General features: G+C 45.2%; 1 protein-coding gene across 9 annotated transcripts in view; it reads right to left on the bottom strand.

Moving 5' to 3' along the window:
• Window positions 1-2020: 2020 nt before the first annotated feature.
• Window positions 2021-18389, bottom strand: part of CEP95 (centrosomal protein 95) — a 37914-nt gene continuing 21545 nt past the window's right edge. For 3 of the 9 annotated variants that reach the window (XM_084837434.1, XM_084837437.1, XM_084837432.1), the window contains 15 exons: window positions 17710-17927; window positions 16544-16616; window positions 14454-14545; window positions 12978-13093; window positions 11945-12083; window positions 11160-11274; window positions 10569-10750; window positions 9444-9536; window positions 8108-8255; window positions 6326-6486; window positions 4984-5058; window positions 4041-4193; window positions 3062-3208; window positions 2910-2981; window positions 2021-2828 (listed from right to left, as the gene is read on the bottom strand). In XM_084837434.1, the coding sequence (XP_084693560.1) occupies window positions 2649-2828; window positions 2910-2981; window positions 3062-3208; window positions 4041-4193; window positions 4984-5058; window positions 6326-6486; window positions 8108-8255; window positions 9444-9536; window positions 10569-10750; window positions 11160-11274; window positions 11945-12083; window positions 12978-13093; window positions 14454-14545; window positions 16544-16616; window positions 17710-17927 (1964 nt within the window). In that variant the 3' untranslated portion in view covers window positions 2021-2648. Of the gene's footprint in view, window positions 2982-3061; window positions 3209-4040; window positions 4194-4983; window positions 5059-6325; window positions 6487-8107; window positions 8256-9443; window positions 9537-10568; window positions 10751-11159; window positions 11275-11944; window positions 12084-12977; window positions 13094-14453; window positions 14546-16543; window positions 16617-17709; window positions 17928-18389 lie in introns of all 9 variants that reach the window. The other 6 variants (XM_084837430.1, XM_084837428.1, XM_084837433.1 and 3 more) reach the window with 3 other exon arrangements.

Raw genomic sequence — 18389 nt, 5'->3', positions numbered from 1 at the left:
AAGGAGTATCCTCTATTCCATTTTTCTTCACCTCAGCATTTCCCACTGCCTCATCTTGCTGTTGCTCTTCAAGCTTCTGGTCTGCCCTTTGCTGCTGTAGTTCCCCCATTCTGTCCAAGAACTCTTCGTGTTCTCTTATTCCCCGGAGGGTCGACAGTCGCCGCTCCAGTCCACTTACTTTTTCTTCCAGCAGCATGATCAACTTGCACTTGTTGCAGGTGTAGGCCATGTTGTTCTCAGGCAAGAAAACAAACATTGCACACACCTTGCAGGTCACCACCACTGGAGAGTCTTGTCCTTCCATAGCCTCTTTTCCCTTTTTGTGTCTAGCTTTGTGATTGTTCTAGACTAGCCTGTGCCTGCTCCTCTACTCAGTAGAGGTTAAAAGCAGAGTCCCACTGGTGTGGAAGTGTGTGTTACAAGACAAATAAATGAAAAAAAGTTAGTAAAAGTCAGTGTATACCCCTTCCAAATTGCCACCCCCCTGAACAACAGTTAAGGTAGAAAAAACTTTCATTGGTGCCAATAGACCTTTTAAAGCCCTATTGGTGGGAGGGGGCAGGTCTGAGGATGGGCGGTAGCTGGGGAGGGGAGTGAGGGAGTGTGGAAAGGAAGTATGGGGATGTGAATGAATGTGTGTGTGAAATGTGTGTGAAATGTGTGTGAAATGTGTGTGGGGTGGCTCCAGACCCACCCTCTGCTGGTATGCAACTGCCCAAGCATGCAGCCCATGGTGATGAACAGTTCCCCATGTCTACTTCAAAGCCTTGCATGGCCTGGACTGCTTGCACCTTAGGGACCATCCCGCTCTGCACAAACCCAGTCGTCATTTGAGGTCCCATCAGTAGGCCCTGCTATCCATTTCTTCCATATAACAAGTTTGGATGGCTGCGAGGGATCAAGCTATTTCAGCAATAGCCCAAACCTTTGGAACCTGCTCCCAGAAGAGTGGAAGAAGGTATCAACATTAAAAAAAATTGGGTGGGGCTCCTTAAAGACCTGTTTCACTAAGCTTCAAGCGAGGGTTTAATTTTGTATGGCAGCTTTTGTTTTATATGTGGGTTTTCTATTATTTTAAAGTCATTTTTTTCTAACATAGTATATACCACTGAGCCCTGTGAAAAGATGGTATAAAAATGCTTCAACAAATCTTGTGTTTGATAAACTGCCGTGCTAGATTAGGGTAGACTATTAGTGGTAGCATCATGTTTTTAAAGAGGTGGTGAAAAACACAGAAGGATCCGTCCCTCATTGTACCCAGTGTTAGAGGTAGCAGCAACGGCCTGATGGCCAGCGTGAGGATGTCATGCAATCTACGCTGGCTTGCTGAATCATCTAAATTCATACTGCTTTTGTGCAGAGTTGCAGCAGTTCAGCATGTAAAAGCTTTTCTTCTGTTGATTCCATACCAGGTTGCTATTGACTGATTATCTTTTATGTATGTCAAGCCAACTGTTTTAGGCAACAATTCATCTCTTTAGCATCTTGCTATGCTAAATAAAATTACTGAGAACTTCTATAGCTTCTTAACAGGACGTACTGCAGATGCCCCTTCTCTTTAAACGGACGCAATCAACCAGACCAATCCTGATTTCATTCTTTCATGAGAATCAAAACTAGCCCAGATAGCCCAGAGCAGCTAGTTTAAGAATAGAAATTTACTTCCAAACTCGTAGCAAAATCCAGAGTCCTGTGATACCATAAAGACTAGGAGCTGTGATGTGGAAAAGCTTTCATGAATCAGAGCCTACATTGTCATTGCTGTTATCTGAGAAAATGATCGTAGCCCGCAAATGTTTACGCCACACTACATCTTTAAGGTGCCATGCCATAAGACCCTAATGGGTGGTGGGGGGGGGGGGTATTTTGCCAGTACTGATTTTTACGAACTGCTTTTCATGGGCCTCTTCAAATCTCTGTGCTGGTGCTTTCTGCTGTGTGTACTACAGAAGATGCAGTTGTCAGGTCTGCATAGGGGCTGTAACGAACTCTATGGATACAGGGCTTGGGCCTGAGGCATAAAGGATTAAAAAGCTTTTAATAAAAAAAATAGTGCTTAACAAGGAACTGTCACAGGAGGAATTTGCAAGCTTTATATGCATAACCAGTTTACAAATCTTTCCTAAACACCTAAGGATCCAAAGCTTACGAGTCCTTCCTGTGGATGTTTCCCTTTCAGTACCACAGCAGCAGCACACTGATAACTTGGAGTGCTGAAGCTTCTTGCTGACAGGTTGTATCCTTTGCCTTTTCAGAGTGTTCCCAAGGTGGGTAAAGGGTGGAGGATAAAACAGGGTAAAGTTGCTTCATGGGCTAGAATTTGTTTTCTAAATGAGCCCAGTCTGGATTTTGATACATTACTAATGACTTGACTGTACAAATTAGCCCGGGAGACACTTTCAACAGCATAATTTTGTTAGGAATCTAATCTTTATTTGAAAAAAAGACGTTAAAAGCCTCTCCTTCTGAAAAGGTCAGTTCAATATTTTCTTGACATGGTAACATTGGGATTCTGGGCAGCAAAACTCAGGTAGCAAAACAAGCTACTAACTTTGCACTTTCTGGTTCTGGCCCCCCTCAGTATTTTTTTTTACAGTATCTTTGCCAGAAATAAACCACACAACTATTTATAAGAGGCATGCCAAGACTTAAAGGAACTGGGAGTTTCTGCTATATTGAAAGGAAGCCACCAGAAGCCTGGATTTCAGGCGATCAGCTTCCAGTTCTCGAAAGAATGAATCATCATCATTGTGCGTGATCATGTCCTGCAGCTCTTTAATCTCTTTCTCCATCTTTGATCTCAGCTCACGTTTCACTTTGTTTAATGTCTGAAAGAGACCATTCAGATTTAGTTGAGCAACTGAGCAGTTCATCAACAGTTTTGAAAGTCTAGGGTGGCAAAGACTTACTTTTCCATGTGCTCTCTCTCTGGTTTGGATTTCTTGACGTTCTTCGGAAACGGCCTCTGCCAGCATTGAAAACTAAGCATAACACAAGGAAAGTTAATGGTGTGCAGGCAGGTCAAGCACTAGCCATACATTATGGGAAGGACCAAGCCTACCTGATCCTTGTAGTAGTTCTCCATGGCCTCTAGTTCCTGCTGATGTTGTCTCTTTTGCTCAGCCTGCTTGTCCTTGGCGTATGTTCTCAGCTCATGCAGCCTTTGCTTCTGAATTTCCAAGCCTTCTTCAAAAAGGTTTTTAAATATCTGCCAAACAAAACATGACATCCAGAAGCCTAAGGGTAGTTCCGCTGAAAATCAACACTGCTTTAATCTAGAAGATAGATAGTTGTGCTGCAGTCCCATTGATTTCAGTGGAATTTAACTTCCTTCAATTAAAGACCCCAAATTAAAGTTTGTGATGTGACTGCACAATGTATCCTTGAGCGACACGCATCAATGTTAACTTGGATTGTCAAATGAAGGATGTTTACTTCATTAATCATATGCCCTGAAATTGTTTAAGCAGTTCATTATGTTTAAACATACTTGCATATTACCTTAACATCAATAACGGCACTTTTCCAAGATCCTAAAAGTAGTGTAGGAACTTAACACATTCATTTAACTTCAAAAACAGACAATATGGCCCCCAACTCTTAACTTCCCTTCTTAAAACTGGTCAGCATTCTGACAATGGGACGAATCATACATTACTGACGCAGCAGAGATGCTGCCATCAAAAAACTGCTCTCCCGTGGCCAGATCTCGTGCCACACTACTAATTTAGGAAGGTTTATCTCGCACGGGTAGGCTGGTATTTTGCTAATGAGCGTCCCAACTCCATGAGTGCCACCGCTGCTAAGATAGGAAGCATCCACATGAAAGCAGCTGACCCACATGACACAGGCATGCCTAAGCCATCAGTGTGGTGCGGGAGCTGGCCCTGGGATTGGGGCTTGGTTGCTGCAACCACACCATGCCAGACACCTGTAGCCTGGCCCAGACCCCCCTCCCCACAGTCACGGGCAGGTGGGCTAGTCCTTTCTCAGGCAGAGCAAGGCTCCTCCTTCCTGCACAGTGAGGTCCCTTCACTTACGCGTTCCTCCCGTGTCCTGGCCCTCATCATCTTGGCCCGCAGCTGAACTCTGTAATCTTGGTAGTACTTTTTGGCTCTTGCAATTTGCTGGCGTCTCTCCCTCATTTTATTCTGAGTACATTTCTGCCGATGAATGCGCTGCTTGAACTCTTGCTAGGAACGAAAAGGAAAAACAACCACGTTTCCTTGAGGAGAAGGAAGTCGATATCTCCATTTTCTGGAAGGGCTTCCGTTACCAATGCTTGGACATTGCCAAGTTCCTTCCCCATCCAAGAGTGAAGCTCTACCTGGACGAGGAGATCAGCAGGGCAGGCAATTTTTGAGAAGTTCAACTTCCCAGTTTCTCACTGCAGGACTAGGGCTATCGCGCAATGCCATGCTAAGCAATGTATCAACCTCCAGGCTAGATGGGATGTGGCACCACATTCAGCTAGTGGAATGATGAGTGCCCCTAGCCTTGGCTTGCACAAGTTCCAGAAACTGCTTGAATAAAAGAAATAAGGAACGTGTAACCCAAGCACTGGAGCCTGCCCCGCCCTTAGCTACCCCCTCTGGTTTTGCAGCAAAAGCAAGAGTTTCATCCGGTCCCTGGTGGGCCACCATCCATGGCTGGCCACTGGGCTGCATTTGGGTTTGTGGGTCATGGGCTGCACAGGGCTGCCCTAACCATCTCCACCTCCTCCTTGTTCTCATGCTGCTCATAGGGGCCTTCCGTTGATCACACTGCTGTTTTATTGCTGTGGTTCTGGAAATGGTTTTTGTGCCAGCAGTGTTATATTTTAATGTACTGTTGGTGTTTTTGTATTTTTTGAATGTTAAACGTTTTTATTACACGAGCATGTTTATGCTCGTCTTTTGTTCGCCTTGGGTGGATTTGGTCCTGAAAGGCGGCGCTTAATCATTTAAAAATCAGTCATTCGGGTGTTTGTTCAGTCAAACATACCAGCCTCCTGTTATGGGCCTGCTCTTTCTTAATGAGGTCGACAAGGAGGTCATGCTTCTTCAGGGTTTCTAGTACCTGAAAGGAAAAAGTACACAGACTTCATTAAGACTGTTTTTCCACACGCCAAGTTTCTGCGCATTATCTAATGTGACACCTCTCAAAAAAGTATCTTCCCCCCTTGAGACTGGATCTCCCGCCTCCTGTTTTGTACATGCTCCAGGCTGGAGGAGGAAGCAGCTCACACAGAAAGCTGATCCACTTCTCAGAGGAAAGACACGTTCCACCCTAGCTCCCCCTTCTTTCCTTCAGTGGCTCTCTGTCCTTTCTCAGGAAGGCAGAAGGAGTTGGTTTAGCACTGCAACAGAGGCAGAGCTCAGTCACCCAAGCCCCCTTCATTCTTGTCCCCATCTCCTTTACTCTTCAACCACACAATGGGTTGGATCCAGATTTAAGCTGAATCAACTGCGCTGGCAGAAGTGGCCTTCCCCACCCCCTCCTTCCCATGGTAGCCCCTCCGGTCCCCTGAAAATGCTACACAGTGGGCCTGTCCACATGTCATGGCAGCACACCGTGGTTTAATTCGCCCATGGGGCTGTTGTGTCATGCCAAGCGCCATTTTTGCACGGTGCCCACAGATGCCTGGCTTGCCATTGCTTGTTGTGTCGTCCGAACCCAGGCGGCAGGGATTGTTATGAGAGTTAGACAGCCCTCAAATAACCCCAAACGAGCCACCGGTTATTTGAGGATTGTCCAGCCCGCAAACAACCCCCGCTGCCTGGCTTTGCACAACACAACATGCCATGGCAAGCAGGATGCCATGCAAAGATGGTGCCCTTGGGTGCCTGGTACAATGCAGCAGCCCCACGGGTACATTACGCCACAGTGGGCTGCCATGTCATCGGAGCCAGGTCAAAGAGTCAGGAGACTCTGCTGGGCTGGGCGAGAGGCGTCGTGAGGGGGAAACCCCAAAAATCAGGCAGAGGCCCCTTCCGCAAGTGGAGCCCTTCCTCCTGCGGAAGGCAGATCCTGGATCCAACCCAACATGAACAGGGTATAAGAACTAACTCCTGGCTGAAAGAATCTGCTGAGAGCCTCCGGCGGGATCCAGGAAAGTGACTGTGGCCATTTCAGAACCTTAAAACAGTGCTGCAGGGAGGAGAAGTCTCGCCCCAGTGCTGGATCCTGGTCAGCAGAGGATGCGGGTTTACTCAGAAGCCAGTCCCACCTCATTCCCAGGAAAGCCTGCCTAGGACTGCCCAGCCTCAACCAGTGCTGGCACACTGCTTTCTCCACCTCCTCTTCCAAAGGCAGGGACTCTCCTCAGCCTGGACAGAGAACTCACTTCACTTTGCAGTTTCAACTGGCTTCTGTCACTGGGAGACTTCAGGTGTTCTATCTGGGCAAGCTGCCGCCTCCACATCTTGTTCATCATTGGGTGGGAAATATGCAGGTGGGGGAAGTCTTCAAGCAGCAGAGGCAAAAGCTCATTCTCCTTGACCTTCACTGGGAGAAAAAGGCCGCGGTAAGCAACAGGCCTCTGGAGAACAAGGGCAATTTGAGCCCCAGGCTCCAAGCTGCCAGCAGAATGTCTAGAGAGAAACTGCTGCAGGGTCAGGCCCCTGGTGCTGGAGCCCTGAACAGACTGCACCTCTACTTCTTACGTGCATTTGTGCAGGTGTACACGCGCACAGGCCCCTGCCCTAAACGCGTCTACTGCCCAGGAACTGCAGGAAGGACTCTAGTCCAGCTCCTCGGGATTTACGTTCTGTGCAAATGCATGTTAACAGGACTGAGAGCTTTGGTCTGGGAAGCGGCCATTTGGCACAGAGCAGGGGTGGTTATAGAAAGGGATAAAAACACACGCACCGCCACTTCGCTGCTCCAGATCAGCCCCTCTCAAAGCTGCTTTCCCTTTAAAAAAAGCTGTCCCGTTGTGTTACAGCCATTTGCATGTCACATGCAGTTTAGTCCCCCAATTACCGCTTCACCCCGTCTATGGAAATACAGAGGCCAAGCACTGTCTCTGGTCTTTTCAATCTTATTCTGTAGTTCGGGGGTGGCGAACCTGTGGCCCTCCAGATGTTGCTGGGGTACAACACCAGTCACTCAAGCATTGACCATGCTGGCTGAGGCCATGGGGCAATAGGATATGTCAGATCTCCCGCTCTGCGAGTGGGGAGAGAGGAGAGAGAGGTCTGCCCTCAGAGGAGAAGGTCTGAATTTGCCAGCCCCCTTCCAGTGGTGGCAGAAATGTCTGCAGCCCTTGCCTCTCCAGCGTCAGTAGAGGCAAAAAGGCCGGGGCGTTCCATGGGTGTGGATCAAGAGAAAGCTGGCGTCCCACAGGATCTGTAGCCTTCCCATTCCCACCGAATGCCCCAGAAAGAGAGGAATGTACACCAGCCTCAGCCATGGACACAGGGTTTAGGTGCTCACGGAGTGGCCACTGTCCTTTATCTATGCTCAGAAAAAAACTCAAAGCATTCAAGCAGCAGTTTTATGCCATCCTCCGAAAGAGAGAGTTGGGCCCCTTTTGCCGGTGTCACAACATCCCACGCTGAACTGGCCAACGAAACTGGAGCCACTTAGGCGGTGGCTTTTCACTACAAATGGCGAACACACAGAATAAAGCTGAGCATGCCGCTTGAGTGCTCCCCACCACCTTTCTGGGGGCAGCATTCTTGTAGCAATGCCGCAAGAGCAACTGCCTTCCAAGTCAAGTGCAGGTGTGAAGGAAAGGAAAGGGAAAACGGATGCAGATGTTGACGCAGATGCTCTTGGGCATCAAGCTGTGTAAGCATTGCTGGCATGCTTTGCTTGGGGGGAGACTTTAAAGCAACAAACCCTCCCAGTGACTGGACTGGACGTAGAAGGACTGGCAGAGCAGAAAGGAATGCGGTGGCAGGAGCTTGGCGTCTCTGATAGCCTCTACGGAAGAGCTGGGATGGGTTGGAGCGGGAGAACTACTAAATGCATCTGCTTCTCTTAGACAAGTCTAGACATATGGCTGTTATAAGAGAACAGCTTTCAATGGTATATATTGGCAGGGTGCCAGTATTCTTGGCCTTCAGCCCATGCTTTCAAATGATGCCCGGCTTTCTACCAAGGAGTGTTCTGCAGTTCTTACATGGAGCTGCTTTTTTTGGCTTGGCAAAGTCTCCCCTTGAAATCCACTGGCTGCGTTTGGAATTCCTAGGTACATTTTTTCGAGAATAAATATTCGCCGCTTGTGAGGTTCTTGGAGGTTCTTTGAATACGTTCTTGTATTTTTGTTCCTAGATGCAAACACACATGGGAAATAGTTGCTCAAGTGCAGCCATGTCCAAAAATAGAGTCCAGCCATTTGCAAGGAGATTTACATAGACCGGGTCAAATCTTCCACTAGGGCAAATGGATGGTGTGCAAGTAAAAGGAGCCTTTCTGCGCACCAGAAAGGTCTGATGCTATATACAATGCCTTGTTAATCTGATACAAGGCATAAAAGAAGGGAAAATGCAGCCCAACTCAGCACAGCAGAACTGCCCCTCTTTCACATTACACTGATTGATTGTAGGGCACATACAAGCGTTCCCTAGAGTTCATGCATACAGAATATTCTATTTCCTACCCTCATCCAATATCAGTGACTTGGATAAAAACTATCCCACTGCCTTACAGTTCATGCAGGGGAAGGGTTCCCCTAATCTGCAACTCCTGAACCTCAGGGGGAAAGACTCTGGGGGCAAGACTCTGGGGACCTTCCAAAATGGCTTTTCATGGATGCATGCAAACGGGGAGTGGGGGGTGGAATTGGCTATCTGTTCTTCCTGCATCACTGGAAGGCATCTTTCGATCTGAACCTTCACAAAAGGTTAGACACTGCCACCATCTCTGTGGAGATTGCAGTCTTCCACTTTGACTGCCAGGGAGCTATTTTACTAGAGGAAATAAGGCTTGATCAAAGTCTCTAGCCATTTCCGAAATGCTACTGTTCATCTGGCTATAAGATCTAGGTGTGACCAACCACAACTGTCTAAAGCTAGGAGAATACTCCTCATATGATCTTCAAGAGCTATTTTTTGTTATCTAAAAGTCTACAGTACAGGTGAAAGGGAATGCCCTCTAGGCTGAAGAACTTCATTCTCCTCCTGTTAAGGGATTTCTGGTAGCCAGCTAGGAAACACAATGGCACAAAAGCCTAAAGAGCTGGGTTGGAAACCTGCTACCAGTCAGCAGTTGCTAATACTAGACTCCGCATAAGATGGCTCTGTGCATCCTGATTCCACCAGTGCAAAAGTTTAGTTCACGTAACATCAGTGATGTTGTATGACCATACTTCACTTAATTGTTTTAGTGCATAGTTGAAGGCACAATCAATTGGAAGGATTCTCTTTGAAAGACAGGAAATCTTCACCCAGGACCTTAGGAAAGGCAAGATAAGCACAAGAAACAGATAGTACTATCAGCGCATTTGTTCTCCTTACCATTTCCTTGGCCTTTGCTTTTAGCTTTGCGAGTTCGAATTGTTCACTAGCTTCATAAGCTCTTAATTCATCATCATATGCTTTAGTCAAGAGCTAGAAGGCATAATAAAGTCAGGTTAAGGTCTACAGCAAGTTAGTTTATTCACTTCTTTATTAAACATGATATGCCACCTTTCAGTATTTCTACTCGCAAGGCAGCTAACAAATCCAACTAAATGAAAAAACAAATCAACATCTTGAAGCAGCAGTACAAACCTAAAACCTGCAAAGCAGAATAGTATTAATGTAATTATTATTTATTACAGACACACAGCCTTTTTAACAATGAGTTAAAATGCTAAGCTGGTATAGACAAGGAGTGTTTTAAAGAACTAATTACTTAATAGCTGCCAGCACCAAGATGCCACCCCAAAACAAGCATAAGATATGGGGAGGACTTTTGTTAAGGCCTGACCCAAGGTACAACTGTATTTCACAGTTCATCTGGGCAGAAGGCCCTTATCAAGAAATTACAAAGCTAAACAATCCATGAAGCTTCATTCATACACAAGACTACAATAAGCTAGTCAAACCACATGCAAATTAGAAAGGGATTTTTGATTAAGAGAAAGCCTCACAGTTTGTCTAAGTTGGTGCTAAGTAAGGGTTAGTAAGTTTATAGGTTCCAAAGCACTTTGCTCATGCCATATAACAAGTCCAAGATGGCACTGACTGTATGTTTTTTAGGCTGCCCATGCCCTGGCACAGTTTCCAGAAAACTCATGAGTTTCTAGGTAGGCATCAGATCAAAGATCTCCTAAACACCGCAATCTCCCAAACTCTGAGTCTACCTCCCTTTTAAAAAAAAAACTTAAAAACTCCCTTCTGGGCAAGAAGGTAAACCCTCCACACGCATAGTGCAAGAGGTGTCTGTGCAGCCTTTTCAACGTTGGGAGCACCCATGGATGGGTTTGCCCACTGAAGTTACCAGGATTCACCTAGTGCAGCCTTCCCCAGCCTCATGCCCTCCTAGCCAACACGGCCAATGGCCATGGATGATTGGAGTTGCAGTCCAAAATATCTGGAGGGCTCCAGGCTGGGGAAGGCTGACCCAGCTGGTTGCAGGCGCAATCTCGCTGCTATCACCTTTGCTCTTAACTTCCTCTGGTCTTGTTCCTTTTTCAAGTGTTCACGCATTTTTCCTGCTGGCCCCCTTACATCCTTCCAGAGGGGAGTGCACAACTCAGGTGATCGCTGGTGGCTGGACGGAGGTGGGGAAGTAGAAAGAGACCGTTGCCTGCTGGGTTCTCTTCTGGGACATGGAGAAGCTATGAAATAAACCAGCTGTGAGCACTTCCAGTAACATCGGCTGAATGGCTAGGTGCTTAAATGCAGACGCATGCACACAGAGGAGTGAATGCCCCTTCAGCAGCCAAACACATGGCGCATGTTTAAGGCTTCCCGTTTCCAAGGCCTCCCTGTCGCATAAAATGTCTGGGCCCAAATGCCGTGCTACCCCATTTTCCAAGCCTGCATTCATTTCCCTTTAGCGATTGGATTCATAGTCTTTAAAAGGTTTATTCTTATTTTCATTAAGTCAACGCTGCTCATAATGCTTATTTAGTGCTACCAACCCAGGCATAGAAGGCGGCTTCTATTTACTGAAGGAGCCCAACTGCACATACAGAATGTTCCAGTTCACTAGGACTAAGTAAATGTAACACTCAGGACTGTTACCTGGTTCTGGTTGCATGTGGCGGTAATCCATGGCACTATCACTGTGCTGAGAAAGTTTATCGTCATCAGCCAATGACTCCTCCCTGCTTCTCTCCCCCAAAGCATGTTTAAGCATCTGTTGTTACAAGAGAATTGTCCTGTCAGTCAAGCGTTCACTCCAGTGCAGTCTCCAGTAGTGTTGCCTAATACTAAATATGTCTTTCCAGGTGGTTAGAGAATTCCACTACTCTAATCGTAGGCACGGTGGCTGGTCCAGAAGCCAAGCCAAGCCTGCACTGCTGCACTACGACTAAGGTGCAGATAAAAAACAGGGTGGTGTCCTCCGGTTACTTTGTGAATCAGTTTTAACATTGATTGGACTATCTGTCTTTAGAAAAAATCAATCCCAGGAAGGACCAGCTGATCCAACACTCTACACCAGGGATGAGCAAAAGGTAGATCGCCAGATATTTTGAACTTCAACCCCCAGAAGGCCCTGCCAGTGTGGCCAATGCTCAGGAATGCTGGGAGTTGAAGCCCCAAACAGCTGGAGATCTACTCTCTGCCCAACCCTGCTCTACATTTATTGATTTTACTGTAACGTTTAGTAAGCCTCATAGCAGTGTACTTGGGGCCCTGAATGGTCTCTCAGCCAGCATGGTCAGGTCCATGCTTGCTTAGTTTCAAGCCATGCTACAGCTCTGGTCCATCCCATCCCACATCATGAGGTTTTCCCACAGCTGTTAACTTTGGAGGAGTGTTGCACTGGGAGAAGATGCAACCAAGAACAGACGGTGCTCACTTACTGCATCTAGTTCAGTCAGCCTGCGGGAGAGTTTCTTGGACATTTCGCGCAGCTCCTGGCGAGGCAGCTTTTCCTTTGCCGTTCTGAGGGGAAAGGGTTCTTCAGAAAACGAATTGGTCACGGTGGAGCTTTCATTCTGGCTGAAAAAACCACACGGTACCAGGCTATAAATGCATTGTGCTCTCTCTAGCAAGTATTTATTTAAAGCACTTTCACCCCTGCTCTTTAGCCAAACAAGCTCTTAGAGCGAATTACAAAAATTAGTGGTAAGACAAGGGTTCATTTCATCCAGTCTCAGACACCACGGGGTCATGGACAGCGGGCAGAATCTAATGGGGTGCTTGTGCCCCCACTGATTCTCTCATGCCCCACCAATTCCAATGTGCAAGCAGCCTCCACCGTAACAGTGATTTAGTGCTTCCAGGGCAACCCGAAACAAACGGGAACGCTTGTTTCTGGAAGGAGGCAGGTCAGCAGAGCTCACACAAGGGAGCTCCACCAACCTGCCTCCTTCCAGAAACAAGCATTTCCATTTGTTTGGGGGCTTCCCCTAAGAAGCGCTAAATCTCCCTTGCGTAAGTGGTGGGTCCCACTTGTGCAACAGAATCGGTGGGACCCACCACTTGCGGAAGGGAATCGGCAGGCCGTACAGGAATCGGCAAGGTGTAAGTGACCCACTGGATTCTGCCCAAGGCCCTCGGGACTAAGCTTTATCAACATAGTGAAAGTTCACACACAGGTCCTAGTAATCAAGCTGGAATCCCTAAATCTTTAGCTACATATCTGATACACTGTTTCCTCAGACCTCACGTTTTAAGAAGCAGTCCCCAGTTTTCATGAATGGGCTTTGGAGGAAATTGATGAAACGTGTAACATCTGTTGCTAATAACATGTATCATCTTAGATCAGTGGTTCCCAACATTGGTTTGCCGGATGTTGCTGGACTACAGTTCCCATTATCTCCAGCCAGCATGGCCAATGGTCAGTGATTATGGGATTTGTAGTCCAACAAAACTTTATGAGAAAACACATACCTTTTTTCAATAAACAGATTCCTTTGTTTAGGTCTTCTGCTTTGTATAGATGCAAACTGTGGTAAGCTGTCCTCAAAACAAGGCGTTGGTGTATACTGAACATTCTCATCCATTTCCTTTTAGAGGAGGGGGGAAAAAAGCTCTCACTGAAGAAGCAAAGGATAAATTCAAGAGAGCTCCTGGTGTTAAAAGTGAGCAACGAGGACCATAAAGAAGAATCAGGGGCTACCAAATCGGACTGCTATGATATGGAAGCGGCTGAGGGCATTAGCAGTTCTTCAAAGGACAATGTGTTTTGCAGTGTTAATCAGGCTAGACAGATATTTTGAGTTCTGGGCAGCCAGCATCAAATGTACCATCACATTATAAGCTAAACACTCTTCAAAAAGAAAATCAGAAAGACAGTCTTTTAAAATCTCAGCAACCCTGCGTGACTCACAAGTAGAATCAGCACACTTTTTCATTATGGGAATGATGCGTGGGTGCACTTCCATTAATTTTAAAAAAACTTCTGTTAGAACAAAGCTAGTGCACTTCCTATGAGCCAACACTGCGGATGTTCAAGCTGTGATCAGATGCAGTAAAGACAAGTTCTCAATCTCATCCTTAGGAAACAACGTAACAACGGCATGCCAAGTAGTTGTGTAAACTGACCTTTAGCTGTAACAGTAAGTCAACGTTAACTTCTATTTGAAATGACTAACACAAACAGATCAGATAAAAACCTTGTATTAGCATGAAATCACATTCACGGTGTTTTATGAAAACAGAAGTCACTTTGCTTTGTTTCTGCAGAACACTGATGATAGAAAGTACCACAAAATCCTTAGGCTGGCTTCCTGCCCATTCCTAGATCTAGCACACACCCCTCACTGCTAAAGCTCTCCATGGTCTTCTTCTCCCACCCTCTGCTCGGCTCACACATCCCAAGGTATCCCCATACATGATCTCCACTCCACCACCACCACTCAGCCATCCCAAAGGCCACCTGCTCCCAAAATGACTTTAGTCTTTCATCCTTGCTTCCTTGTATGTCTGGAACCTCTGCCTGGAACACCTGTATGATGCTGCCTCTCTCTCTCTCTCTCTCTCCCAGCAAATCTCTATTTAAAATCCACTTTTCCCAAAAAAGCTTTTAACCCAGTGCTTTATTCATCCCCTCCTGAAAGCAAGCCTACGTGCACATAGCTGAACCAAACTCTCATTCTCCTTCACCACCATTAGTCTACCCTCCCTCTGTGGCCTTCCGTTTGAGTTTTAAATTGCAAGCTTCTTGGGACAGGGACCTTTTCATATAGACGGCACTATAAAAATAAAACTAATCATAAAATAATGGTTTGCTGTTTCTTACAATAGGGATTGTGGATTTCAATATTTTAATTTTAATGGACTTATGTGTTATTTTAATGTTGTACATTGCCTTGGATGGAGGCAACATAAATACATACACACACACCCAACAGACTATGGAGTTACCTTTCCCGCATCATCATCCATTCCATCTTCTGGCACTAGTTCATCAGATACGCCACCTTCTGATGCTGGCTCATCATCTCTTGTTGGAAGATCTGACACCAGAAGCCACAAGAAATTAGGTAATGTATTTCTTTATATACAAGTACAGGCAACCCCCAGGCTCAAACAACTCAATGTGCTTGTCAAATCACCTGCTAACAGGGAGAAAGCTGAGAATGAAGACTTTACTATTAAAAAGTTACCTCCATGCAACAACTGAAGCCTTTTATAGATTTTTAGCCAGGATAATTTGTGATAGCACTTTTTATTTGTCAATTTAACCCAGATCTCCAAAAAGGAAAAGTCTTCTCTGGTTCTGTCACAGGAACATAGAAAGCTAGCTTATTCTGGGCCAGTTCACACAATACGACAGCCCATTGTGGGTTAATTTACCCTTGAGGAGCTGCAGTGCATGCTGGCCGCCATTATACAAGCCCCGACTGGGGGTTACCATGGCTTGTCGTGTCATGCAAACCTGGTCGGCAGGGGTTATTTAAGGGCTAAACAACCTTCACATAACCCTAAAACAGATCATGGATTATGCAAGGGTAATGTAACCCTCGAATAACCCCTGCCAGCCAGGTTTGCACAACACAACAAGCCACAGCAACCCCTGGTCAGGGCTTGCATATTCATAATGGCAGCCAGCATGCTCTGCAGCTCCTCAAGAGTAAACTAACCCACAATGGGCTATCATGTTGTGCAAGCCAGGTCACGGAGTCCGACCACTGGTCCAGCTAGCCCACTGACTGGCAGCAGCTGCCCAGGGTTTCAGGCAGAATTCATTCCCAGCCCTACCTGGAGATGCCAGGGATGGAACCCGAGAACCTTCAGCTGCATGCAAAGCAGCTGCTCTACCACTGAGCCATGACATTTCCCTGTCACAGGGAGGCTAAACACATTTTCTAGAATGGTTTTCCAGCAACATTTACTGTCCATGTGTGTTCAGCCAAGAACAGATACTGCCTAAGCAGGAAAAAGACTTAAACGGTTAGTTACTTAAAGGTAACTGTACATTTTTGCCAAAAAGCATGTGCAACTTTGTGGTCATTAATGCTGCACTCAATCTTTAATCTATGTTAAATGGGTTTACAGCGCAATCCTATACATGTCTACTCAAAAGTTAAACCCATTTTCATTTCATTTATTTCTTTTCTATACTGCCCAATAGCCAAAGCTGTCTGGATGGTTCACAAAAACTACAATCCAAAATACATAGAAACATAATATAAAATCTTTAACATACAGAAATTTAAAAACAGTTTAAAACAGCTAAAACCAGTTACAATAAAATACTGTCACCTGATAAAAAACAGATATTAAAATCATCATCATATGCCATCGAACGCCATCAAATGCCTGGGAGTGGAGTTCAATGGGACTTACTCCCAGGTATGTGTGTATAGGATTGCAGCCTTAATTGTCATGGCTTTTTCCAAGTAGTCTTGAGAATGGTAGAGCTCTGAGAGGGAGATTAAGATCAAATAGAATCCACCACAGTGTTACAAGAACTACAATTCCCAGGTTTGGGGTGTTTGAGCTAAAGGTTTGTGGCACAGATGTGCCCTCAGAACAAGGCTGGTGAACATGTGGCCCTCCAACTCCCATCAGCCCCAGCCCCAGCATGACCAACAGTCAGAGATGATGACAACTGGGATCCAACAAAATCTGGAGGACCATAGGTTCCCCACCTCTGCATTTGAATGAGACCATTTTCATCAGACATTATTAAAACAATGTCTGTATTATAATATTGTGGTTTAATGTTTTTATATTTCATATTGTTTTACTGTGTGCTTTTTGGTTTTAATTTTTGTGAACTGCCCAGAGAGCTTTTGCTATTGGGCAGTATAGAAATGAAATAAATAAAATAATAAATAAAAACAAAAAGGAGAAACAGTCAAGCACACAAGTAGGCACTTTTATAAAGCACTGGGTTTTCAAAAGCCTATTTCTCCCAAGGGTCAAGAGCATGAATGCAGTGTAGAAGAAAAACAGTACTGGAAGAAATATTAGAGTACAATTTATTACAAATCAACATTTGTTCTTACCAGAAGTGATCCTTGATAGAGAAAGGATGCCACCTGAAAGGGGTGCAGACTCTTGCCCAGGGGACTCTGCAGGCTGCAAAGAAAGTGCAGTATGCTTTGTTTAACTAAAGGTTTACACATAAATATTATCCAAAACACAAAAATAACCACAGAGATGCATTAATACATAAAATTATGTGACACTTAAATCACAAAATACTCTATTTTTAAGAGAGACAAGGTGTAACAAACAAAAAAATGCAGAATGGGATTTCCATGTCTTCTCCTCTCTCCTGCATCCTCCCCACCACTTGGTGCCCTCCAAATCTGCTCTGGAGGGTCCCTAAACCATGGGGCCGAGGTGGGGGGTGGGGCGGGAAGGGGACGATGCAGAAGTCCTATTCTGCAAGAGGCATCCTTCCACTGGTGGAATGAAGGATCTGGATGCAACCCTGCAGGTTTTGCCATTTATCATCTAAAAAACTAGTATCATCAATGGTATATTTTGACTGAACCACATATTCCAAAAATGGAGATGTTCCAATTGTTGTAATAGGTTAGGACTGGCTGGGGGATTCTGGGAGTTGTAGTCCAACATATCTGGAGGGCACCAGGTTGGGGAATTCTGGGTTAGGTTATCATCTTCTTCATCCCTTCCCTCCTGATATCATTGCCAAGTATATTTGTTCAACATAAAGAGAATGGACAAACAGAATTGGCAGCAATTATATATGCCTTCTATAAACCACTATGAAGCCTTTTACAGATATAAGTGGAACTGAACATGAAGATATGCCTCTTATAATAGCAGCTACTTCTTCCCAGTAGTCCTGAATTCCCACCACATATACATATCACTCACCCTAGTTGCAGACCACCACCAACACGGTTCTATTATATTTACTCAGACTTCATGGGGTAAGAGACATTTATACAGTGATTTTCTCTTAAATTAATTGAGAGTAATGTTATTTAATCAGAAACATACTTTTCCACTAATCCTGTGAATAAATGAATCATGCATATTCAGATTCCCAGGCCAGAATTCTGATGAAACAGGAGAGCCTAGCAACGATAACCTGGAAGCAGTTCAAACAGGTATCCCAAGCCAATGAAATTCGACCACGCCATAGAACAAAGCAAACGCTGACAATGCAAATAGGAATGAAAGAAGCATCCTCACTTACATCAGAGGATACAGGGCCTTGAGGTTTTGCTGGTGGCAGTGATGGTGGTGGTGAATGTCTGCCTGAACTCCCATTGCCTCTTTCAGCTAGGTAGGGGGGCCTAGGTACTGAAGGCTGATAGGGTGGCTGCAAAGGAATTGCTGGGCGAATTGGTTCCCCAAGCCTTTTCGCCCTGGAACTCAACTGCACTCTAGACAACCCAGGAGGTTTTTCTGTTCCTTAAAGACAAACCATTTAGAGGTTCAGTTAACGTACTTCTTAAAAACAAACAATACATACACTTAAATCACACTACTGGACACTTAAAATGTTGACTCTGGCATCGGAACGAGCAAGTTATTTATAAGATTTACATATAAATTATTGGGATATGTTGACTATAATATTTCCCACTCAGTTCTTTTAGGCTTTGTCCCATCCAGACTTATCACAATACCTGAAAAGTTTTTTTTTTCCATTTAAGTAGATAAATGCAGATGTGAGTTGCAGAAAAAACAGCAATATTATTTGATTTATACCCTGCATTTCTACCAAAAAATGGCACTCAAGCATAGTCATGCTTCCTCCCACTGGATCAACAAACAAAGGTCAAACCCAGCTGGTCAAACACATAGGAAACTCTTATTGGATAACTACTACATTAATAAAATTGACACCAGAAAAGAGACCGAAGATATTTT

Source organism: Heloderma suspectum, chromosome 2 (genome assembly GCF_057233095.1).
Source record: "Heloderma suspectum isolate Gila_16-S chromosome 2, 16-S_ref, whole genome shotgun sequence".
Lineage (NCBI taxonomy): Eukaryota > Metazoa > Chordata > Lepidosauria > Squamata > Helodermatidae > Heloderma > Heloderma suspectum.
This window is presented reverse-complemented; position numbering and strand designations above follow the sequence as displayed.